Source organism: Sceloporus undulatus, chromosome 6, assembly GCF_019175285.1.
Source record: "Sceloporus undulatus isolate JIND9_A2432 ecotype Alabama chromosome 6, SceUnd_v1.1, whole genome shotgun sequence".
Lineage (NCBI taxonomy): Eukaryota > Metazoa > Chordata > Lepidosauria > Squamata > Phrynosomatidae > Sceloporus > Sceloporus undulatus.
Window position 1 is genome coordinate 152,453,011 of NC_056527.1, and position 25,990 is coordinate 152,479,000.

At 40.4% G+C, this 25,990-nt stretch overlaps 1 protein-coding gene across 3 annotated transcripts in view; it reads right to left on the bottom strand.

Moving 5' to 3' along the window:
* Positions 1-25,990, bottom strand: part of TMEM266 (transmembrane protein 266) — a 100,298-nt gene that overhangs the window by 37,036 nt on the left and 37,272 nt on the right. For 2 of the 3 annotated variants that reach the window (XM_042474821.1, XM_042474820.1), the window contains exons 3-4: positions 16,219-16,407; positions 3,622-3,776 (exon numbers count right to left, since the gene is read on the bottom strand). In XM_042474821.1, the coding sequence (XP_042330755.1) occupies positions 3,622-3,776; positions 16,219-16,407 (344 nt within the window). Of the gene's footprint in view, positions 1-3,621; positions 3,777-16,218; positions 16,408-23,109; positions 23,208-25,990 lie in introns of all 3 variants that reach the window. The other variant, XM_042474822.1, reaches the window with a different exon arrangement.

Sequence of the window (25,990 nt, forward strand, 5' to 3'; positions counted from 1 at the left end):
TCTGTAGACCCTTCTTCATCAACTAAGGTCCAATCGACACTGCAGAAATAATCCAGTTTGAGACCGTTTTAATCGCTTGGTGCTAGGAAATCTATTCTTTAGCATTAACCCAAGACAGTTAAAGCAGTCTCAAACTGGATAATTTCTACAGTATATTTTGGATCTAAGCTATCTTTGAGCGGAGCTCGCTGGTAATATTAACCACCATTAACACTTTCACATATATTTCATTTAAAAATACTTTAGTGGAATCATAGAATTCAGATGTGAAAGGTTGCCTGCTCTTGATATAAGGCAACAAAAAATGTTCACGGAAAATTTCCAAAAAATTCTGGATTTCTCCCACATCTTTTTGTTTAGTCTCATGCAAAAATAACTGGTTCAACTTAGTCCATGGCAAAACGATCTCCTCTGTAATTTGCCACTCGCCTCCATTGCAACTGGAAACTGTTTGGTCAGTGGCATAAAGGCTGGAGGGTCTAACCTGATTAGAGGCTACAGTTATCCAAGGCCTGGCCCTGAAAGTCACCTCCAGAAGTACGGAAAACAACCGACCCCTACAATAATAATAATGCAATGCTATATTCTGTGATGATGGTTACACTATCTCCCACTCCTAGCTGTATAAAGCCACATTGTGCCACATCCCCCTGTTTCAAAGAGAGCTTCCAAACAACATAAAAAGCTGGAGCAAAAGAAGGAAGAGAAGAAGAGCAAGAATGTGGCATCATCAAGCCAGTTAGACCAGTTACAAAACAGAAAGGGGATCTAATAAAACAGCTTCTTTTGTCAGTGTTCTCCAGCTTCAGCTCCAATTGGCATAGGTACATGTCATCAGTCCACAGTGATTAATGTAAAAACATCCAACCCAAGGCTGAAATAATACTTTTCTTCCCAGAAGGCAATTTGCACTCTGAATGGAACTGATTTTGGAAATCCTGTGCCCTCACATGATCTACGGTTATGGATTAAACTATTTCCCCTCCAAAAGAAAATAGACAATAGTTAATGATGGATGCTTAGAAATCCCTAAACAAATAACTTTAGACACTATAAAGCTCAATAGAGGAGCTAAAAATACTATTGCTTTGGTATCAATGCAAGGCCCTTTTTTCTCAACCCAATTGGCTTAACTGAGCATTAAAGAAAATGCTGTTTCAACTACTAACAAAAGCACCACTTGGGGAAGGAAACATAGTCCTACAAGCAAGATCCCTTGTTCCTCCACTAAAAATGATCAGGTAATAAGTGAAACAAAAGACCCTCCTTGATACCCTCAAGTGCGGCTGATAGTTGGAATATATAAAACTGTGCTACATAAATAATCTGTTGTTGGAAAAAATAGCTGAACCTACTTTCTTCCAACTGAAGTTCTAAACATCAATACATAATCATATATGACTATACACTTCTAGGGTTGACAAATTAAACACTTCTTGTTGGAAAAAGCTGAATGAATAAACTCTAGCAGAGCATGCTCAAGCTTTCCTAATATCAAGCGCAACACCCCAAATCCTTTAAAATAACTGCTATCCCCCCATTAGTTACTTAAAACATTGCTACTTAAAGTGGTGACATGTGGTCAGGTGCCAGTCTGTGAGCCATAGGCTGCTAGTTCTTTACAAGTTTTGAGGAAAGAAAGAAAAAGATGGAGCCGATGGACGCAAGTATGGTCCCTGTCCCTGCTTTGTTAGGAAAAAAATTACCTTGCCCTCCCAAATCAGAAAGTATGAAGAATAGATTTGAAAACATTTACTTTAGCAGCTGTTTGCTACAGCAAAGGCAATCATACAATGAAAAATCTCTGAATGCATTGTTGTCCCAATCCTGTTGGATTAGCATGTAAGCCATCGAACAGCATGGCTCCAGAAGTGTTAGCAATAGGAAAGGATTCTAACTTGGGGTTCTAGAAGGAACTGTGAAAATAACCTCCAATCACAAATAAAGTCACTTGCAGAAATTATATTGTATTTTTGTATGGGGAGAAACCATAGCTCAATGGCAGAGCACTTTCTTGGCACGCAGAAGATATTAGATCCAATCCTTGGCATCTCCAGATGGAAGGATCAGGCAACTACTGCCAGTCAGAGGAGACGTTGTGGACAAATAGTCTGGCCTGGTGTAAAGAGCTTCCTTCAAACACTTAAGACAATTTCATAACTTGGGAGAAATGGCTCAAGACCAAGACCAAGTGGCAGCAACCCTTACAAGTGGAAAGCAGCTGTTTTCATTACAAAAAGACCCTCCAAAACCCATAACGCTACAGCTATTGGACACTCAAAGCTGTGTCTATGCTCCTTATGGCAGGGCAGATCATCACTACAATAAAAACAGGTTACTAAAAGTTGGAAGATTGTAGGGGGGAAACAAGCAACACAAGCTATTTAAAGAGATTTCTAATAAAGTGCAAGAACCCAAGATTAGTTTTTGTATGGCTCACCAAAATGGTGAGGGCAGGGGACTAATTCAGTTTTAGTGTTTTGATTTTTTTTAGCTTATACTGTAAGAATGAGTAGGTTGGACAAAGATACAAAGATAGGACAGACTTGAGACACCTCCAAATCTAATGTCCCTTACATATTGCTTTTTTAATTTTAAGATTGTGCTTGACCACACACCTTGAATTATAAAGTGTCAATGTATTGTATCATGAAGGAGATGCATGCACCAAAAAAATCCAGGATTAGTTGTGGCTCCATATTGACCACATGATAAACCCTATTAGTCCACTGGACACTCCTTCTGCTGGAGGAAGGGAATCTTTAGAAATCTGATTCCGGCTTCCTATCCTACTTCATTGTAACACATTTCCTATGTGGATAGCCACCCAAACAGATTTCTTCTTGATCCGGATCAAGTGGCTTAAAATTAATTGCTTCCCAAGCCCATTCCCCAAGACAGCAGCAATGGATTTAGTCCCAGGCTCTCAAACACAGTTTAACTTCCATTTCTTTGCCAGGGTCAAATTGCATGCCTGTGTTCTGACTATGTAGTAGTCACTCAAGAAACATAGGTAGAATACATGTAGTAGCTGTTCAAGAACGAGAAAACGTTTAAATCTGAACCTGAAAATGGGGATGTGCAAAGGAGGCAGCAACAATATTATACAGGAACCCATCAGTACTCCAGAAGTTCATCACATTATATAAGCTTTACAGGTCATGAATTCTATGGACTGCACTCGTCTCTCCACATTCGCTGGGGTTAGGGGCACAGGACCCCGTGAATGTGGAAAAACTGCAAATAACAAAAACACTATGTTTTTATCTGAGAGAAGACCTTTCTAGGAACCTCTAAGTTCTCCAGTGCAACTCTGTGGTCAACATTTGCCACACACTGACCATAAAATTGCGCTGGAGGAGCTACAAATGCCTAGTGTAGTGTTCTTTCTAGGAATCTTTAGGTTTGGTTAAAGCTGACCAGAGAGTTGCGCTGGAGGACCTAGATATTCCTAGAGAGAACATATTAATAAAACCCATGAATAATCAAATCACAAACGTGGAGGGACGAGTGTATTTCGAAGGGATGCCGATTCCACACACACACACACCCCACTATGTTAACCTAAACGTAAAGTCTTTTGTTTGAAAATGTCAGAAGAAATAAAAGCCTGCTACTCACACTGGAGAAGCTTTATATCTATTAGGAGTTCCAGAGTCAGAAGAATCACCACCAATACTACACAGGCTACCAGGAAACTGTTGAGACTTGCACTGAGCAAAAATACCTGCCACACAGCCGCTCGCCTCCCGCAGCACGGTTTAAGCCAGTTAGATCTGAAGAAAGAAAACAGGGGGAGGAATTGGAGAAAGGAAAGAAAGACGGGGGGAAAGGAGATGGGTAAAAGGACAGAAACAGGACAGAAATTTGAATGCTTTGGTTTTTTCCTCTTATAAGAAGTCGCTTCAACTTTTCTGTTCAGTCATCCTCTAAACTAGGTATGGCCTTTTATGCCAAAGGTGTGGCTGTGTTAGTCTATTACAGCAAACACCCAGACAAGTGCATGCATAAACACATGTTTTTGTGCCATAAATACTAATGTATTGGAATATAAACTTGCAAGAATAGAGCACATGTAATTGGAAGAGCACATCATGTACAGCTGCATCAACAATTGACCAAACACAAGTCTTCTGTCTTATTTTCTCCATAACAATGTAAGAACATAGGAAGACCTGCACTGGATCAGACTAAAGACTTATCCAGTCCAGACTTCTGTTCCCATGGTGGCCAACTATATGTCTACAAGAAGCTCAGAAGCAGGATGAAAGTAGAATAGCAATTTTCCACATACCAAGAAGTCATACTGACAGACATACAATAATAGAGGTAGTCTTGTAGCCATTTATGGCCACCAACTTGCAAGCCTATCTCTACTGTGATCCAGAACAACATTGAAGAGTATCATTTAAGAGTAGAAAAGTATTTATAGCTCTAAAAATAAAGGCTCCAGTAAGAGCTTTAATGTACAAAATTCTGGCTCCTATGAATTTGCTCCACACTTGCTGAACTGGGGAATTTCCAACAGATCTGGGTATCTTGCAAATCAAAGAAAAATACAATCCCATCCCCATGGATATGCAATTTTCCTGTTACATTTCTATATTTCTCTCCAGTGTCTACTGCTCCTGAACCTCAGTCTCAGCGCCTTTCTCTCCATCATCTTCCTCATCAAAGACCCCAAACATATGAAAAGTAGGATTATGGAAAGCGACTTAAAGGCACCAGCTACTGCCACTGTCCTGTCACAATCTTTGACTATAGTATATTCAACAAATAACATGGTGACATTCTACCTAAAAACAGGTAGATATGAGGATACAACTGAGCTGTATACTAAATTGGTTCATTTACTCTAGCGCTGTTTATACAGCCTGTGAAAACTATCTAGCAAAGAGGTCTTCCTTATCACCTGCAACCTCACAGTTTAACTCATGGGTGCAAACTGTATGGTCTGCTGGATAAACTCTTGCCCTACCATCATTGAACCGCCTCCCAAAAAACTGTATGCCCAGAAGCCTTCAGGGGTCATGATTTTCCATTTTATGGCTACTGTGGGAGATCTTCCATCTTTTGGTGGTCTGAAACAGCATTTTGCAAAAGTACAAAAGGGGGCAGATATGGCCTGTAATGGTAGGAAATGGAGGGCATAACTTTCAGACCATCCACAGTTGCCCACCCCTGATTTAATTGGAATCGCCAGCAATTGATTGAATTTAGCATCTTTCTGGATGCAAACTATTCAACTGACCACTCAGATACAGACAATGTAACATCTAAATGCCTCCTCAGGTTCTGAAGATGCTTTAGATCAGTGCTACTCAAGGGAGTAGTCAATGGACTGGTCTCCAAGATATTGGCTGCCAGTCCCTAGGAAGGGTCAAGAAAGAATTGCAGCCAAAGGGCAGAAGTATGGTGCCATCCATGCTATCTTGGGGCAGGGGATGCCAGTCTTCCAATTCAGATTGCTTTAGACACTGGTTGCAATAAAAGTTTGTTACACTCAGTAATTCCCAACCTCTAGTCTTCCATGAGTTTTGGACTTCAGTTCCCACCATCTTGGCCAATAGTGAAAGTTTGTGGGAGGCGACGTCCAAAACCCTGGAAGACCAGAGTCTGGGAATCACTCCAACTAGAGCTACAGTTTGAAACTGAAGTTTGTAGTTGTTGTTGTGTTCCTTCAAGTCATTTCCGACTTAAGGTGGCCCTAAGCCGAATGTCATTTTCTTGGCAAGTTTCTCTAGAGGGGTTTTGCTATTGCCATCCTCTGAGGCTGAGTGTATGACTTGCCCAGGGTCACCAGTGCGTTTCATGGGTAAGCCACAATTCGAATCCTGATCTCCAGACTCCTAGTCCAACAATCAAACCACAATACTGTAATATAAAGCAATCTTGCAGGTTTGTTGTTATTATGCACATGTTGTATTTTTCATAATTAAATCAGTATTATTTTTTTGCATTGTCTACATTCATTGTTGCCTCATCCACAGCTGGAACTTAAAAGAGTTGCTTGGTTTTGCAAACAGTGTTTTCATGGTTGTTGCTTCATCTTTCTCTTCTTTTACTACCATTTTCAAAGCTCTTTTTAACTTTAACTTCTTTTTTAAAAATCCCATAGATGGACAGCAGAGGGCAGAGATGCATACATTGAAAGAGATTATATAATATAGATTTTTATTTCAGTCTGACTGGGACTTGTTTTTCCAAAGAGGTTGGGAGCGGGAATGCCATAGACAAATGTCTGTAAGGCCAACAACAAAGATTCAATTAGAGTCAGGACTGAACGAAAAACAATAGATTTTTATTGTTTGCAGAATTAATGAGCTGAGATTTGCAAACAAAATAGTAAAATAACATCTGAGTTTCTGTTTAGAGAATGTATGAGTTGTGAATTTATCATCTAAAAATAGTACGTCCAGCAATAAAAATGGCAGAAAAGCATAGATCCAGGGAAGAGGATCATGAGCCACCCAAAAATAACAAATGCCTGAAGAATAAAAGTAGATCCCATTTAGCAGATGGAGCTTGAGACAGTCTGGCCAAATGGGGTTTCTCTTGGCAAGGAGTTCCAAGGATGAGCACTACAGCTTCAGCATCGCAGTAAAAAAAGGAATGGGAAATAAATTTTCCTTACGTGATGTCTATGAATAGGGAGGCACACCTTTAGCAATATGGCTAATGGATTCTAGGCAGGGTTGTCCCTCTCACAGGCCAAAGGATGGAGACATTTTTCATCGGCAAATGGGCACTCTCCCTTAGAAACAGACTTTTAATATTGTCCTTTGAATTATGAGGTTAAAAAGACACTACACCGAAACATCCTCCTCATTGATCTCTTGCTTTCTCTCAAAAGATCCCAACCCTCATCTCCATACCCACAAGGTATTCATTTTGAATTGACATTTACACACACATGCGACTTATATCTCTGGATTCTGCACTCCAAAACATGCATCTGAGGAAGAAGGATCAAGTCTACGAAAACTCATGCTACCAAAGCCTTTCTTTCTCTTAGTCAAAGGTGCTAAAAGATTGACCCATTTGCATATTGATTTTTCAGACTAACATCACCATGTCTTTGAATTCTCCCAAAACAAGGTGGCAGAATTCAAAGATATAGCTGTGTTATTCTGCAGAAGCAGTATGTAGAAAGATCTTGTAGCACCTCTGAGAGTAACTGAAAGAAAGAAGTTGGCAGCATGAGCTTTCATGGACTTAAATCTACTTCTGCAGATGCATTTGAGAAAGCCTAAGTCTATGAAAGTTTACGCGACCAACATCTATCTTACAGTTAGTCTCAAAGGTGCTACAAGATTTCTTTCTCTTGGGATTGGTGTACATATCATTGGGGCGGTGAATCCATTCTGACTTAAGTCTGAACTTTAAAGGAGTTACTCAAGGCATTGAAAACTATTCTCAAAATCGGTTCATCATCTTGATAGCTCCTTCCAAGTTTATTCTAAATCTGGAGTGGATTCACCATCCCACTGACATGGGTGCCACCAGCCACCACTGTTCAAGCCTAGCTTGGAAGACCACCTATCAGAAATATTAGTATGTAAAGAGATCTTGTGGCACCTTTGAGACTAACTGAAAGAAAGAAGTTGGCAGCATGAGCTTTTATAGACTAAAGTCTACTTTCTCGGATGCATATGATGGATACTCTACAACCACTCAGGCTTGCTGTCCATGTGGCAACACTATTTTCTGAGTGAGGGAATCTATGAGGAATAGAGAAATGGACAAGAATTTTAGCTTGCTACATAGCCAACTGGGAAACAGCTAACAGACCAAGCGAACTGGGGGACTTTGTGAGTAATAGAGAGTAATAAGGAGTACTAAGGCCTCCATGGTCAGAAATCCAACGCTCCCTGCACTAGACTGGGATGAGAGATGGTGGCCCTTCAGTGATACACAACCTGAATCTTCCAAATCGAGATGTCAGGGATTGATCCGGCATGCCATGCAAAGCCTCTTCCATGGAACTATATACAGTTGGCCCTTTGTATCCACAGGGACTCCATTCTGAACTCCTCCATGGATAAGAAAAAATGTGTCCCATTGTCCCCATTGGTGGCATGACATATGCGTAGCTGCATGCATGCACCACCGTTGAAAACAATGGGTCTTGCAATCTGTGGATGCTCAACTCCACAGATGGCAAGCCCACGGATGGTGAGAGCCCAATGTACTGTATATACTCATGTATAAGTCTAGAAATTTTAGTTAAAAAATTGACCCAAAAAACATGGATAGGTAGACTCATTGGATAAACTATAAAAATATAGAACAAATTGAGGAAGAATGGTTTCCAGTCATTGACTACTGCAAAGAAAGATGGAAATAAGAGGAAGGGGGTGGGTAAAGTTATGTTAAAGGTATCTTTAATTTCTAACATTTTACAAAACCAGATCTTACAATACACTCAAGGTAGACTTTATTTGACTATTGTATGATAATACCCAAACTGACCATCCAAAATAAGACATTGTGATGCCTGTTTGATAGTGGGAGAGATTTCTGGAGTGACGTTGGAAGTTATATCGGTTGTAGAATACAATATAGGGATTATAGTGGATATAATCACCTTTGTAAATAACCATGGAATGCATTTCTTGTTGTTTTTAAATATTTTTTTTATTTAAATAAAAAAAAATTGACCCAAAAATCCTGTATCAACTTATCCATGGGTCAGTCTAAGTACTGTCATCATCAGATCTGGGAGGGAGTGAAAAAGACAGGCCCAATTCCATCAGGTCTAGCTGTGAATTCTGTGACTCACATCACTCTCTTTTATCTTATTTTATTTTATTGTATTTTATTGTATTCTCTGTATTTTTATTGCTATAACCCATCTGGATTCCTTGCAATTGGGCGGGCTATAAATAAATTATTATTATTATTATTATTATTATTATTATTATTATTATTATTATTATTATTATTATTATTATACTTTAACTCTTATTTGAAACAAGGAACCATCAGCTGGTGAAAGGCAAGAGTGTAATCTGTCCTGGAAGCATTGACCCCTTTCTACTCTCTCATCCATCCAACCTTTTGGGTGAGTACAACAAGTTATGTCTGCTGGGATTTTGTAAATCCTTTGGCATTATTTTCCTTTGCTTCATCCTTAAGTTCCTTTGTTACATGCCCTTAGGTTTTTTCATTGAGATATTCAAGGTTGATATCAAAATCCATGATTCTGATCCCCAAAACCTGCCATTGACTTTGAGGTCGACTTACAGTTGAGTGTATATAGTAATCTTTCCCCAATTCTGCCAATTGGGGAAAATGATCTTAGAGAACTAGATCTTGGGTGGAACATGTAACCCCTTGCCAAGGCTTTAATTGGCTCCAGTTTACAGCTTGGTATGAAACATCTAAAATAAAAACTGGGTTGATGTGCGAAAGTGTTAGTGTAAATGTTTGATGCATGATATTATGCTAAAAATAAATGCCATCTCTTAAAAATATACTGAGTGGGAAAGGTCAGGAATGCCAATTTAAGACCAAGAGGAGAAAAGCACATCTTTCAATGTTTCTCCCTGTGCAAAGCCAATCTGCTACCAGCTGACACGTTTTGTAATACACTACTGTTTAAATGAACGCTCAACACTGAGCAAGAGTGGGAAAAGATTACCATATTTCTTTGGTAATGAGCCACTACAAACACTTCAACTCAAGCTGCTAACAGCTGTCACTGTTTCCGCTTCCTTGACTCAGAGAAAAGTATGTAGGGAGGGGGAGAAGTTCTTCCCCCAATATGCAGCAGTGTTAACGGATACATAGCTTTGCTCCGCACGGTTTATAAAACACACCACCGGAAAGAAATAATTCATTTTAAAGGACAGGCAGATCCAGATCAACCCTTCAGTATTAAAATGAAATTTAAAAATAAAAGATTTTGGAAGACTATGAGGAAGCAACTTGCCAGAGGGAGCACCTGGATGAGCCAGGTGTGTGAGAGTATATCATCATTTCATATACAGCCATGGCTCACATAATAACGCTTCTGGGAAAGGCTGCATTCACACTGCAGAAATAATTCAGGTTGACACCACTTTAACTGGCACAGCTCAGTCCTATGAAATTCTAGCTGTTCTGAGTCCCAGTTTTGGGTAAAGGGTGGGATAGAAATAAATACAGTCACCCCTCCAAGCCTGCCAACTTGAAATCCATAGACTTGAAAATCCATGGAGGGGCTACCGCCATTAAACTTAATAGGATGTGTGCCCTGCATGCACGCACCCCATTCAAGCTTATGGGGCTTGAATATGCGCAAGATCTCGAACTCACGAGGGGTCCGGAACAGATCCCCTATGAGTTCCAAGGGACGACTGTATAATAATATTATAATTATGGGAGCTGGAGATGAGTGAGATGTTTTGTCTTCTCTGTCACTTCTCTGGTGCCACAACAAACTGTAATTCCTAGCATTCCATAGCACTGACCCATGGCAGTTAAAGTGGTGTCAAACCAGATTATTTTTGTAGTGCAGATGCCACCAAAGAAGCTCTTCTACAAAACTTTTTTACACCTGCTCAGCTCCCTATTTTCCTCCTTGTATTCTGTTGGAAGTTTTTTAAAGCAGCATCAGCATTTGGAAGATGATGGAGGAGGGCTGGAGAAAGGCAGACTTATGTTGATGAGTTGCAGCAGTGTGTTTGCAGGAAATAATAAACTTTGAGCTATAAATGACATTCCCCTGTAGCCAAATTTACAGTCGCTGTTTGTGTCTGCCTACAGCAGTCAAGATAAACAGCAGCTGCCGCCAAAAGTCTTTACTAAGTACTGTATATATGAAAAGCAAAACAAGATAGGAAAAGGCAAAAGCAGATAAGCCTGTCTCACCAGCTACAACCAGCATGTTTTTAAAAAGTACAGATCTGTAAGTTTGGCCACCAAAATGAAAATCCTAAGTAAAGTGCATGCTAATGAAAGAAAAAGGTCATCCTTGGATGCATTTTGGAAGAAGCAGCCAGTGGTCTTCAGAAAGTTCAAAACACTCATACAAGGCTGATAATTGTATATATTTGACTATTAGTCAACCTCATGTATAAGTCGAGGGCACGTTTGGGGGAGAAAATTATGTATTTTGATATGACTCATGGATAAGTCGAGAATAAAATGTAGGGACATATAACAAAGGATGAAGCAAAGGAAAACAGTGCCAGAAAACGTACAGAATTCCTGGAGGCATAACTGTTTGCGCTCATACGAAAGGCTTCAAGGATGAGAGAATATAAAGGGGGTGTGCGTGCTTCCAGAACAGATGACACTCTTGCCTTTCACCAATTCCTTGTTTATATAAGAATTAAAGTACAGTACTATACTTAAACTGACCCATGGATAAGTCGACTCAGGTTTTTGGAGTCAATTTTTTGACTAAAATTTCTAGACGTATACATGAGTATATACAGTATTCCATTTCACATGTCTGTATTGTTCATTTTGGAAGGGAAAAAAAATCTACATGTTTGGGTCACATTACAAGCTTCTATTGGGTTGTCCATCTACCATGCAGTCAATAAACCTTAAAAATTGTCTTTTAAAATGTGTGGTGTCAAGGAGCCTTAAAAGAGCTGGACTTGTTCAACTGGCACATTTCCAAATGATGACTTGGAAAGGAAGGTATTGCATGACCCAACCCAGAGATGACATGGGCAAACTTTCTAGGGCTTTATCATGTTCCAAGACTAAATACAGATCCTCCAGTCCCTTTCCAACTCTATACTCAAATTCAATACTATTAAAACATAGCTGCGAGGAAGAAGAAAGGCAGCGCCAGGAGGAACACAGTGTTCTGGTCTAAAAACATTTCTTACTGACTCACAAGGTATGAATCTAAAGACCATTTATTTTAAAAGGCAACAAAGAGACATAGGAACTTTGTTGTTGCCGTTGTTTTAAAATAGATGGCCAATGTACAAAGTGGTTTTTCAAACCGTTTATTACAGGCTAGATGACAAAGAAAGACTGTAAAAATAGAACCAATTTTAAAAGAACTTCAAACCAACTGTTAAGCAAACAATAGTGGTTTTATTTTTTAATTTCACATATCGGGCTGGGCCTACAAATATGAACTAGTCTGCCTGTACACTCTGCTCTTTCTCTGGTTTTACAATGTTTTACAATGCTGCATTTATGTGTATCTTGTACTTCACACTGCACAAGCTTTTCTTGGAAAGAAAGTTGATGTACTCAAAATATAAATATGAACTAAAATTTTATTGTCAGGAAGTATCAGAGCCAAAACACAATACCGGATGTGACTTTCCAATGAACTTTGCCTTCTAGCGTAAATGATTATTTAAGCAACACCAAAGAATTGAAAATCGGTCGCACGTTACACATTTAGGCAAGGCTTATATATAGTGGTCCCTTGATATCAGTGGGCTTCCCTTCCACAGACTGGAGTGTCCGCAGAGCACCATGTCCCATATTTTCCAATAACTGCAGGTGCACAAGGGCATGCTGGTGCAGTCAAACACATATCACTGTGTATTGGATAATATGGGATTTGAGCTTTCACGTTTTCCTCTCCATGGGGAGGCAACTGAACCCCTATGAATGGGAAGGACCTGTTGCAATTCTCTCCCCATTCTTGAATGATAATGATTACTACTACTATCTCCATTGTTGTTGTTGTTGCCATTCCTATCCTGTTTTTCTGCCACTCACTGATTTTAAAATCAGCTTATAATCATCAGTACTATACAACACATACACAGTAAGACAGAAACCAAAAATTACAAACTCAGATATTAGCTATTACACGCTAAGAAGCTATTGCTCCACCTAGGCAGTGGCATCACAAAGGTGTTTATCAGATGAGCTCTTAAAGAGGTACTATTCCAGTGTGACTCCTCTAGCTGCCTCCTGTTGCATGCTGGGATTGGCAGTTTTAAGGAGGGGTATTTAGAATTCTCAGGCAGAGAAGTTCAGCTCCTTAAAACTGCCAATCCCAGCATGCAACAGGAGGCTGCTAGAGGAGTCACACTGGAATAGTACCTCTTTAAGAGCATAGTGTGATAAACATCTAAGAGAGAGCAGGGGATGCAGACAGCACTAGGTGTCACCCAGTGAGGTGGTACACCTGGTGGGACTGGCATGGTTGCCAGGCGAGTGAGAAAGGCTGCCACATCTCCTTCTCGCTTGGCCAGCAGCCACAGTAATCCCTTACCTTTGGGCTTTGGCATGGCTATAGCCACGGCAGACCTGAAACGCAGTCTGCCCACCCTGCACCGGGTGACACCATTCCTCAGTGCACCACTGCATCTAGGTATGATCTATCCAGCAGTCTTCCTAGAGAGAAGTGCAACAGACTGCCATGCTCCCTGGAGGTTTGTTTCAGGTCTGCAGTGGCTACAGCCAAGCAAGAAAGGGATGCAATGCCCATTTACACTCAGCCAGCAACTGTGCCAGTCTCACCAGGTGTACCACCCGTCTGGATAACACCGCTTTCAGAGATATAATCCGGTGCACCCTGCACCTCTTGCTCCCCCTTGGTGATGCCACTGCCTAGGTGGAGAAACTGTAGATGAATGAGACAAGAGACAAGAGGGATGGTCATTTGCAACCTGACTATTTAAGAGACGCCTATACGGCAATCCTACATTGTTTTGGTTCTGCTTATCCATTCAGAGACAGGCTTTCAAACAGGAGAGCAGAAAGATTCCTTAAGCCAAGGTTGAGTAGAGGGGCAGTGACTGCAACAGCTCTAGATGGACATGAATCTAACTTTCAAACTAGTTGTAAACAAAACATACAGCATCAGTGAACAATACAAATGGAAAATATGCCTCAGAATTGGACCAAAGATTGAAGCATCCACATCAACAGAATGCTGGAGGGAAGAAAAGTTATAAATGCTGAAGTACTGGAAGTGAAAGATGGGGCTTGCTTATACAATGGGCCTTTGGTATCTGCTGGGGTTTGGTTCCAGGACACTCTGTGGATGCCAAAATCTGTGGATGCTCAAGTCCCATTAAATACAGTGGGGTAGTAAAATGGTGTCCCTTCTATAAAATGACAAAATTAAGGTTTGCTTTTTGGAAGTTATATATATTTTAAAATATTTTCAAGTTGTAGGTGCTTGAATCCATGGATAAAAAGTCTGCGGATACAAAGGGCTGGCTATATTCAAGTGCTTGTAGAGCAGGGATGGGTGTACTGTGGCTTTGTGACTACACTGTGGTTCTGGATCCCACCTTTGTGGTCCCTGAATCCCCAAAGTCACCCAAAGATGCTTTGCCTCCCATTTTTTAATTTTGGTGCCATTTTCAGGCATTTTCTGTGTTATATTGTGCAGAAAGCTCCTACCCCAAAGGTGCAAAAGGATGGGAAAATACCCCCAACCAACTCTCACAAGCAACCCAGAACCCTGTACCCAGAACTTCAAAACTATCTTTTCCCTCTGTAAATATCCCCACAAAAAATTGCAACCCACGGAAGGCACCTGGGGAGAAAATTGATTCCTGCCCCTGCACAAGAGCCCACCTGTGTTTTGGGTAAACTTCCACAAACGTGAATCGGGAAGCAAGAGCTATATGGTGGAAATGAAAAATCAGAGGACAATTTTAAAAGAGAGAGAGAGAGAGAGAAAGTCACTGAGTTCTGACTACATCCTGTACACAAATACTAAGTATTTTAAAATAGGTTTTCCATTCTTCCTATCAAACTTTGCTGCATTATACTGAGTCAGTACATTTATTTATCTAGTCCAGAATAGTATTGTTTACTCTGACTTGAATTTTGGCCCCAGCCCCTATTAGTTGACATCCTTTAACTAAAGATGCCAGAGACCAACTCTAGTACCTTCTGCTTGCAAAATAATGTTGCTTGGTCTAACCAGAGAGGCTCACCTGGCATGAAAAATAATGCATTTCAGACAAAAGGCAAAGACCTTTTTTATTTTCCCGGGTGTTTTCCAAAGTTATTAAGGTTCCTTTTAATTTTAGCACCAACATTCACTGCTGTCAACTAGTTTCCATTTTATAATTTATTTTATGATTTATTGTCAACTACTGTACTCCAGATGTTTTTGGTGGTGGTGCCTTCAAGTCATTTCTGACTTATGTAAACAACCTTAGGCGACCCTAAGGTGAATCTATCACAGGGTTTTCTTAGCAAGGTTTGTTTAGAGGAGGTTTGCCATTGCTGCCCCATGAGGCTGAGAAAGTATGACTTGCCCAAGGTCACCCAGTGGGCTTCATAGCTGAGCTGGGATTCAAACCCTGGTCTCCAGAGTCATAGTCCAAGGCTCAATCCACCATGGCACACTGACTGTCTGAAAATTTTATAAGGTGTCATAAATATGTAGATGCATAAGCTCATTTATGGCCCAAGACAGACAGGCCAAAAGGGGCATGCTGCCACCGATGCTAGGGTTCAGGAGCGTGCATTAACCACACGCTCCCGAAACCTAATGTGTTACAGTAGCAGCATCATGGTGGCATCCCATCCACATGGGTGCCGTCATCCTTATGTAAGGGATGTGCAACGTATACACATTGCTGCGCATCGCTTACGTCACCGGCGTGCCAATGGCGCACTCGTAATGTGAGTCATGTGCCGTAAAAAGAAACCGGTGTTTCTGAGTTCTTTTTACTCCTGAGGGATGCCGTGCGATTTGGCTGCTGTGGCGTCCCTCCGGAGTTAAAATGGATGCCTCCAGCCCACCGTTTTTGAGCGGTCTGTCTTGGGCATATATCATTTATGTCCCATCTTTGAACAGTTTGCTATTCTTATGAATCAAAGCAGCTACCTGTATTTCATTTATTGGCGAAACAGCATTCCATTCAATGTCCTTGCACTCTTGGCACTGTTTTTTTTTATCACGCACACAAAGAGTTGTATAGAATCATTGTTCTATACATTCAAGGTGGGAACAAGATCAGGACAGAAGACTGAAACAGTTTTTAAAAATCTACCCTGGGGACAAGTTCACTTGGGAAGCAGAAATTAATAGGCTGCAAAGTCCCAGAAACCAGCTAAGGAGAAATGACATCAGATGTCACCTGCACTTGATGTCAGCGGTTTTGCAAAACTTCAGAAAAACAGCAGAGCTGACTTGATCAATCAGACAGTTTACCTTTTTCAGTATAGCTATGTACATACTAGGCGATCCTATTTTAAATACTGGTTGAAAGCCACCTTCATCTCATGGAGGAGGCAGAAGGAAAAAAGTGTTGAAATAAAACGTTTTGCACTTACCCTTCTCTTTGGTACTCCTCGTCCAAATTTGACAAGAGCTGGGAACCTGCTACAGACAGATCTAGTGCAGCTAGTGGCAAATCCCGATAAGCAAAATTAACAAGCTGTACAGGGGCTATGCTTTTGGTCTCTTCTTCTACTTGTTGGGATATTATTTCAACTTCTGACACTCCGCCTTCTATAGGAGGCCTAACAAATAAAGTCGACAACAGTGGGAAACAAAAAAATACAGAATCAGCAAGAAATGGAAAACCATGCTCGGCAAGCATCAACATTTTCATTTACAGAACAAGTCAAGATACCCAAGTAACATTTGTAATATAGCACAGAGAAGCTAATTTAAACATGGCTATCTGCCCATCTTTATATCCAGAAAGTGTGCCTACCTGTACCGTTAAAAATTAAAGTAAAATAAAAAGCAGGAGGGGAATTTTTTTATCTAAGTTGAGGGGCTGAAGTCTCTGCCTGAAAATATCCCCTTGACTGAAATTGCTCTCATAAGTCAATCCAGCTAGTTTGCATCTCTGTGGTGATGCACGAAGTATTTTAGACCATTGCCGTTCACGGAATGCGTATGGAGTAATCTGTATATTTGAACAACTGACTTTCACCTTGATCTAGTGAGTCATAGAAATAATTCTGGCAGGCATCACATGTCCGCCGAACCTGTTCAGAGCAAGCGTTCACACCAACATGCTATTGCTACTCGCAGATACCGTTGGACTATAATTGCCACTATTTCTCAACACTGTTGATGGTGGTTAGCACAGATGGGATATGCAGTCCAACATCATCTGCCAGGTCTGTATCATTGCCATCTTTTCTAATGGTCAACAAAAGGGCCAAAGAAGCTCAAATAAGAGAAAAGTTTGCACATCATGTTCCAGAAGAGATGGGATAGATTTCCCACTGAATGAGCAAAACTCTTTTTCCAGTTAGATGGTGGGATGTGGTTATAAGATCTTTTTATACAAGGTCAAATTTGATGCAAACTAGGAGATGTATGACACAATAGCCTGTGTCCTTTTCATTACTTTGAAGTAGTTTGGGGATGGAAAGGAGAGAAGTAGCTTTGTGTGGTTTTAATTTAAGAGGAAAGACTTCTCTCCTTTTGAATTAAAACCGCACAAAGATACCATTAGGTGTGATGAAAGGGATTATCCCCCCAACAGTACTTGTTTCGTATATTTTGGTGGGTTTTTCGGGCTATGTGGCCATGTTCCAGAAGAGTTTATTCCTGATGTTTCACTAGCATCTGTGGCTGGCATCTTCAGAGAATGCTGGCATGGAAGATGCCAGCCAGAAGTGCTGGCGAAACATAAGGAATAAACTCTTAACATGGCCATATAGCCCGACAAACCCACAAAAATCTATGGATGCCGGCCATGAAAGACTTCAGTTTCACAGTACTTGTTTTCTTTCTTTCTGCCTCCGAGAGCAGTTTTTGGGATTGGCGATGTAAATTTTTTCCTTCCCTCTCCCCAGAAATGCTGCTTTTAAACAATATAATACGAGTGATGATGGGACATTGAGTCACAGATCTCCCGCAACACTTCCATTTTAGCCTTGGTAAGACACAGGAAGGCTTGTTAAACTTTCAAAATAATTACTATACTATTGAGGGTTTTTCCAGAAAGACACTGTTCATGGCATATTCGCTTCCTTAGGGAAGCAGCGGCAAAAAAGGCTTCACATTCAACTTTATGATTCGGCCGCAGCCACTGCACTGACTTCCCTCTGAAGCAGGTGATCAAAAACTCTCTAATGATTTAAGTGACCTGGATAATCATCTGCGTAATATTAATAGCTCAGATTTAACACAAGGGCCCAAATTATGCAAGAACCTCCCCGCCCTCTGAAGCATTTGAAAGGGTTTGGAACAGATCCGAGAAAATGGAAATGGAAAAAAGCAGAGCAAAGGTTTTTAAAACATCCTTGGTATTTCTATACTACAAGGGAAAAGAAAACAACACTTAGATCATATGAGGAAAGCAGATGAGAAATTATAAAGGCAGTTAATATACAGCTAAGAGTGATCTGAAGCAACCTAGCTAGCGACGCTATGATCTGTCGTATTTTTGACAAACCAACCTGCAGCTCAGCTAACATATGAAGTTGGGCTTTTTTGTACTAGTTTGAAATGGACTTGTTTTTTATTTCCTCAACAATAAACAGTGCAATGCTTGAGCTCACCAAAAATTATTCTACACCAAACAGACCAAGTGATTTTGTGTTCATTTTTATCAAATATCCCTGGGGTAGTTAAGAGACGCCATAAATCGGTGGAAGGATTGCTTCCACGAATTAGCCTCATAGCCATCTACAAAACCCAATTGGTTATTCTTGGTTTTGTGTGCCTTCAGGTAGATTCTGACTCGTGGCGACCAGGATTTTCTTGGCAAGATTTGTTCAGATGGTTGCCTTTGACTCCCTCTGAGGCTGAGAGAGTGTGACTTGCCTGGGGTCATCCAGTGAGTTTCCATGGCTGAGCAAGGATCTCAACTCGGGTCTCCAGAGTTGTAGTCCAATGCTAAAACCACTATGCTGGCTCTCACAAAACTAAATTTAATTTACGTTATCTTTAGCTGGGAAACTTCCTAATCTGTTACATTAACTGACCATTACATTCGGAAATAAATCTGAGCATACGATTGCATATGTTACTTCAACCGACAATGTTGCCCTTTAGTGGCTCAATTTATTGTTTGCTTGATTAAAATTGGCTCTTTTTCTATTTTTAGTTGCTTTCCCCAAAAGGAAGCTGGCAGTTTCCAAATTCCTTAAATCATGATACTCAGAATGATGGTCTGCAGAATAGTGCTGGTCCATGAGCCATGAACTCTTAGTCTCCGGCAAGTTTTCAGGAAGGAAAGTTTCCAGGTCTGAATATAGCACCAATCCCTGGCACATTGGGGGGGAAAGTATTACTCAGATTACTCAAGAAGCCCTGCCTTTAGACTGCAAACTCCACAATTCAATTGCAAGGTGGAAAAGGTAAGATCTGAAATCCAAAACATCAGAAAAGTTGGGAAAGGCTACTCTAAAGCAAGGTATCAAATAAGCTATTGGTTATGGTTTATCTGTATCGTTCTTCTTTCTTTCCCATTATCCCTGGTTAAAACGTGCTATTATCTCACCTATCAAACAACCTGGCTTGTTTATCTGGTCTAGAGTAGGTTAATAAGGACTTAAGGGCTAAATCCAATTACTGGTCCCAGGTCAAGAAGACCCAAAGCAATGACTGGGACCTGGGAAGTCAATACTAATGTGTGACCCATGGGTTCAACAGGTCTAGCCTAGCTGGGACTAGCAAATGCATTTAGCCCAATGTTTTCCCTCTAGCAGTACAAGATTCAAGTGCTCCATGCTCTGCTAGATTTGTACATGCAGTGAGGTTTTGCATTTGGGGAGAAGCAGCATTAAAACAGGCCAATTTCCACACGAAATTTCAAGGGGTATCGTCTCTAGAAAAGCATTGCAGTCTGACTTTTCTACATGAATGAAGCAGGCAGCTGAGGATGCTGAATAAAGCATGACTGGAAGAAAAGCTTATAGAAATATGGACTTTATGCAGCAAACTAGTGAAGTTGTATTTGGACTTCTCCATTGGACTAAGACTCGATTCCCTGCTCAACGAAATGGAACAACTCTGAGGACCAGGGTTCAAATCCCCACTCAGCCATAAAAGCCACTGGGTGACCTTGGGCAAATCACACTCTCTCAGCCTCAGAGGAAGGTAAATACAAATCCCCCCTGAACAAATTTTGCCAAGAAAACCTTATGATAGGGTAACTCGGACATGTCTTGAAGGCATGCAAAAAGAAGCAATAATTATTTAGTGAACCTTTTTGAAGCAATTCTCTCCCATTATTCTAAGGAAAATGCTTGCCAGGCTAGACTTATTTTGGCCTAGAGTTTAATATACCACTCATTAGGAAATACAAATCAGTTTGTAGTTTAATTTGGAAACAGCAACTGCTGATCCTACTATGACAATAAAAATTGTCAGTAATAAGTAAAATACATTCCTGAAATGAAAATGATCCAGTGAGCAAAGGGCTTGGAATTCAAGTGCAATGCTTACTCCCCTTCCCAAGCTGATCTACTATTTTACTTATGATGCAGCTTTGGAAAGGATCAATCGAATGGATACAGGGAGTGCAGGCCACAGTCCTACTTTTTTATTCTTCCTCCTGCTTTTTTCCTCAAACCATACCTTAATAAGCTGCTATACAGATGAATTATTCTAGAGTCTTTCCTATTAATCTCCTTGTTATCCAAGTCCATAAGGGCACATCTGTCTCTTCACCCTTTCTGCCTTCTTCACAATCCAGCTGTGTGGACCTGGTCTAAACTAGTACTTCTCAAGCTACCTTCTATACGGGACCAACATTCCTAACCCCCAGCAATGTGCCAGGGACCATATTTGTGCTATGTATTTTATCATAGTTGCCTAATTTCCTAGAAATTATGTCAATATGCAACCACTATTTTGAGCAGCACTATTGTAAACTACACAGGAGTATCCCAGTTATTCTTCATCCTGGAGAGAAGTGGCCAGTGGGGTGCCATGGGTTTCTGTCTTGAGCCCAGTGCTGTTCAACATCTGTATCAGTGACTTGGATGAAAGAATAGAGAACATGCTTATCAAATTTGCAGATGACACCAAATTAAGAGCAGCAGCTAATACCCCAGAAGAGAAGATCAAAATTCAAAATGACCTTAATAGCTTAGAAAGTTGGGCCAAAGCTAACAAAATTAATTTCAACACGGAGAAATGTAAGGTATTGCATACAGGGCTGAAAAATTAAATGCATATATATAGGATGGGAGACACCTGGCTTAATGATACTATGTGTGAAAGAGATCTAGGAATCATAGTAGGCCACAAATTGAACATGAGTCAATAGTTTGATGCAGCAGCTAAAAAGGCCAATGCGATTCTAGGCTGTATCAATAGAAGTTTAGTGTCTAGAATCTGATCAAGGGAAGTAATAGTCCCACTCTATTCTGCTTTGGTCAGGCCCCACCTGGAATCCTGTATCCAATTCTGGGCACCACAATTTAAAAAGGTCATTGAGAAACTGGATCGTGTCCAAAGGAGGGCAACTAAAACGGTGAAGGGTCTGGAAACCATGTCCTATGAGGAAAGACTCAGGGAGCTGGGGATGTTTAGCCTGGAGAAGAGAAAGGTTAAGAGGTGATATGATAGCTCTGTTTAAATATTTGATAGGATGTCATGTTGAGGAGGGAGCGAGCCTGTTTTCTGCTGCTCCAGAGACTAGGACATGGAGCAATGGATGCAAGCTCCAGGAAAAGAGATTCCAGCTCAACATTAGGAAGAACTTCTTGACAGTAAGGGCTGTTCGACAGTGGAACAGATTCCTTTGAAGTGTAGTGGAGTCTCCTTCCTTAGAGACCTTTAAACAGAGGCTAGATGGCCATCTGTTGGGGGTGCTTTGATTGAGATTTCCTGCATGGCAGGGGGTTGGACTGGATGGCCCTTCTGGTCTCCTCCAACTCTATGATTGTATGAGTTATATGATCCATGGCATTCTATTTCTATTCTTCCTTCTTGCAGCAAACCCACAGCAAACAATCACAGAGCAGACTGATCTACTTAACCTTACCTCCAGCCATACATTAAAGATGTGGATCTGATTGCAATGTTTTTGATCTACCTTACATTGGATACTGACTGCAATGACATTTAGACCTTGTTGGGCTTACAGTTAATTATGCAGTTGAATGAATAATTAATTCATTTGTTCCAAGCCTGGAGCAGAATGTGAGGACAAGAGACCCCTGCTACTGTTTCCCAACATTCTTGGAGAAAGCATATACTGTCCTTGCCATGTTTAATACCCACGGAAAAACAGCCATATATTCCACGATGCTGTCATATCACATTTTCTTTTCTTGTAACTTGAATCCCTATGCTTGCATTCTAGTCTCTGTGCATGAGTCCAAAATGCAGTGCAAAGGTGAATATAATCTAGTAGAACTTGCACTTTACTTTGAGCACTTGTAAAACCTGAAATAGGATTTTTCAATGACAAACAATAAAATAAATTTAGTTTCAGGCTTACATGGTTTTTGTTTACATGGATTTTGGTTTTTTGGTGTCTCACCTGGCACACCTATGTGAACTATAATTCAGTCAAGAAAGGACCACAGCTGAATTGCAGATCCCATGCTTAACACACAAAAATAAGGGCACAAGTTCTATCTCTGGCAATTCTGGATAAAAGGAAGCATCAGTCAGACTAGACAATATTGAGCCATCGTAGTATTGTGCATTGGTTCCCAATCTTTAGTCCTCCAGATGTTTGGACTCTAGCTCCCAGGTTGATCAAGCTGACTAGGGTTTTTGGGAGTTGAAGTCCAAAACACCTGGAGGACCAAAGTTTGGGAAACATTGGTGTAGCAGTTCGAGTGTTGGACTATGAATCTGGAGACAAGGGTTTGAATTCCCACTTGGCCATGGAAACCCACTGGGTGACCTTAGGCAATTCACACTCTCTCAGCTTCAGAGGGAAGAAAGGAAAATCCGCTTCTGAACAAATCTTGCGAAGAAAATCCTATGACAGCTTTGCCTTAGGGTTGCCGTCATTCAAAAAAGACTTGAAGGCACACAACAAACAACAACAACAAGGCACCCTTTATATTGCAGTGCCTAGGAACCAACATTTGGCAATTTCAGTCCACTGTTTAAAATGATGCTCTGTGGATCTCCATCTGGAAAGCTTGTGCTCACTTCTACAGCTATGCAAAGAAAGGCAAACCTCATAAAAAGCCGATCAATCCAGTAAGGTAGCTTAGAGACGAGAATTTCCCATGTAGTCTGTAAACAAACAAATTCTACAACAGCTTTCTCATGTTAGTACTTACTGGGGATTGGTCATGTTGGAAGAAGCAACCAAGGCAACACCTGTCTAGCTATATCCAGCTCCTCGGCCGTGAACGGTTAGCATTACAAAAGGAGTTTTCTTTAAAGAAAGAAGAAAGCATAAAACAAAATAGCATGGAACTCAGTGGCAAAGCCTCACGTTACACCACAAACAATGAATGCAAGGAGAACCAACTGTATCAAGACCAGAATAATTCCACATTTATGGCTCAGCTGGAGGTTTGTGTGTGCGATTGTTTTTGTTGTTTCTTCTTGCATGCATATCCCTTCATACCCTATGGATGCTCATACTTAGGGTGAAGAGGTTACCATGCTTAATGGGGGAATGGAGCAAGGAGAAGAATGCTTAGTGGTGTTTCTCTTGACACTGCCTATGTCAGCAAAGGCTAGTTTAATCCTTCTTCCTGCTCAGAATGATGTAAGACATGACTAGATCCTCTGAACTAGTCATTAATCATCTTTCTCCCAAAGGACTGCTTCCAGCAAAACCATGAGAAGGACCTGTGCCACTTTAGGACAAGGATAGCTTTCCATAATTTTTTATTAAAATGTAGACAGTAATATGGAATACTTTTTGCTGGATCTTCTTTTTTTGCCAGAATGAATCTTTCATTTACTGTATAGGAAAAAGAAAAAGGTTGATGATAAGCTGGCCTGGTTTGAGAGTGTCTGTTACTGAATACACTCATCTTTATCCACCCATCCCTTCTATTGCTCCATTGCAATATTGCAGGAGGTCAGAAAGTTTCAGGAGAATCCACTGACTTAACAGACATAGCATTCACAGTCTGTAGAATAAGTACACAGAGAGATCTTGTAGCCCCTTTGAGACTAACTGAAAGAAAGAAAGTGACAGCAAAAGCTTTCGTAGACTTCAGTCTAGTTTCTCAGATAAATTGAGGAAGTAGACCTAAGTCTATGAAAGTTCATGCTGCCAGTTTTTTTCTTTCAGTTAGTCTCAAAGATCTCGCTACCTACAGATATAAAAGCAGTCACCTAAAAATAAAAACAATACAATGGGTCATTCCCACTCATGGTGATTCGGTTCCAGACACTCCTTCCCATGGATGGGAAAAAACATGGACGGTCATAGCCCATATTATTCAGTGCATGGTGACATGCACATATCCACATGCCATTGAATAATATGGAGCACACTTATCCGTAGGAGGTTGAATCCATGGATTGCTAGCCTGTCAATGCAGCAGGCCCACTGTATATAATAGCATAAAGCTATCTTTAGTGGATTCAAAAGTGGAAAAATGGAAAGGTCTTTGGAGCCAAAATGAATCAAAATCAGGTGCCAGATGAGCCTCTGAAGACAGCATTCCAAAATTGAGATGTCTGGGTGTGATACCACTGAGTGGGTCCTTTCCTCTATCACATCCACCCGTGTTTAGATGACATTCAAAGAAGAGCCTCATTTGAAAGCCTTAGAATATAATAGGTATGTGCACATAAAGAGAAAGTAGTTCTTTAGCATCTTGCCAGATGAAATCTCTCACTTTAAGCCTAGCAATAAACTGAGATCCAGTGTCATTGTGGAAGGAAGAGAATACAGACTGAGTGTCCTTTATTCCAAATGCATGGGGCCTGAAGTGTTTTGAATTTTGGAATATTTGCATACATAGCATCAGATATTCTGAAGATGGGACCCAAGTCTAAACATGAATTTCATTTATGTTTCATATATACCTGAAGGTAATTTTATATACTATTTTTAAATAATTGTGTGCATGACACAAAGTTTGTGTATAGTGAACCATCAGAAAGAAAAGATGTCACTATTTCAGCCACCCATGTGAGCAATTTTGGGGCATTTTGGATTTCAGGTTTTCAGGTAGAGGATACTCAGCCTGTATGACATTCATTAATGTGACCTTCCAAGTGCCTGCTTTGAGTTGGTATAGTTCTCTTGGCCCTTTGGGGAGTCAAAATAAAGTCAGCCCTTCTTATCCGTGGATTTTTCTTTTTATCCATGGATTCAAGCATCCACAGCCTGAAAATACTTTTTAAATATATGCATTTCAAATAGCAAACCGTGATTTTGCCATTTTAGACAAGGAACACCATTTTACTATGCAATTGTATTTCATGGGACTTGAGCATCTATGGATTTTGCTATCCATTGGAGTGGTGGCTCTGGAACCAAACCCCATCGGATACCAAGACCCCCTGCATTTAGTGACAGAGAGGAACAGAGGTATTTTTTAAACAGAAAAAACAATGAATAAGGTATTTCCTCCTACCCTCCCTCCCTCCCTGTTTTTTCATTCTGAAACACATATATCCTACCACAGCAGATTGGGACAAATTTGTCTAGATATTTATCAACCATTGTTCAAACACTCCAGACACAACAAACACATATGATAGATCAAGAAATATATGGACATGCCATAGAAACCACCATATAAGGACAAGTCATGGAAACAAAATCAAGAAATTGAAATGAAAGTTTTGCAACTCTTTCTCAATTCCAGCAAGGATGTCTACATTCACATTTCATCACTCCAAGATTCAGAATCCATTGCCATAAAGGTCCTGCTTCTAGCTCCCATCACTGTTCCTTACTGTAAGGGCAAAATAAATAGTGGCAGTAGCCCAGGTTTCACAATGTTGAAATATTTAATCTGTATCTATTTCTCAATATCCAGGTCTATTTATCTGTTTATCAATAGCTATTCATCAATATCCAGGTCTCACAATGTTTAGACATATATCAATGTTTAGATATTTATCAACATCTACTTATCAATATCAGGTCCATTTATCTATTTATCAATATCTATTCATCAATATCCAGGTCTCACAATGTTTAGACATTTATCAATGTTTATCAATATTTATATATTTATCAAC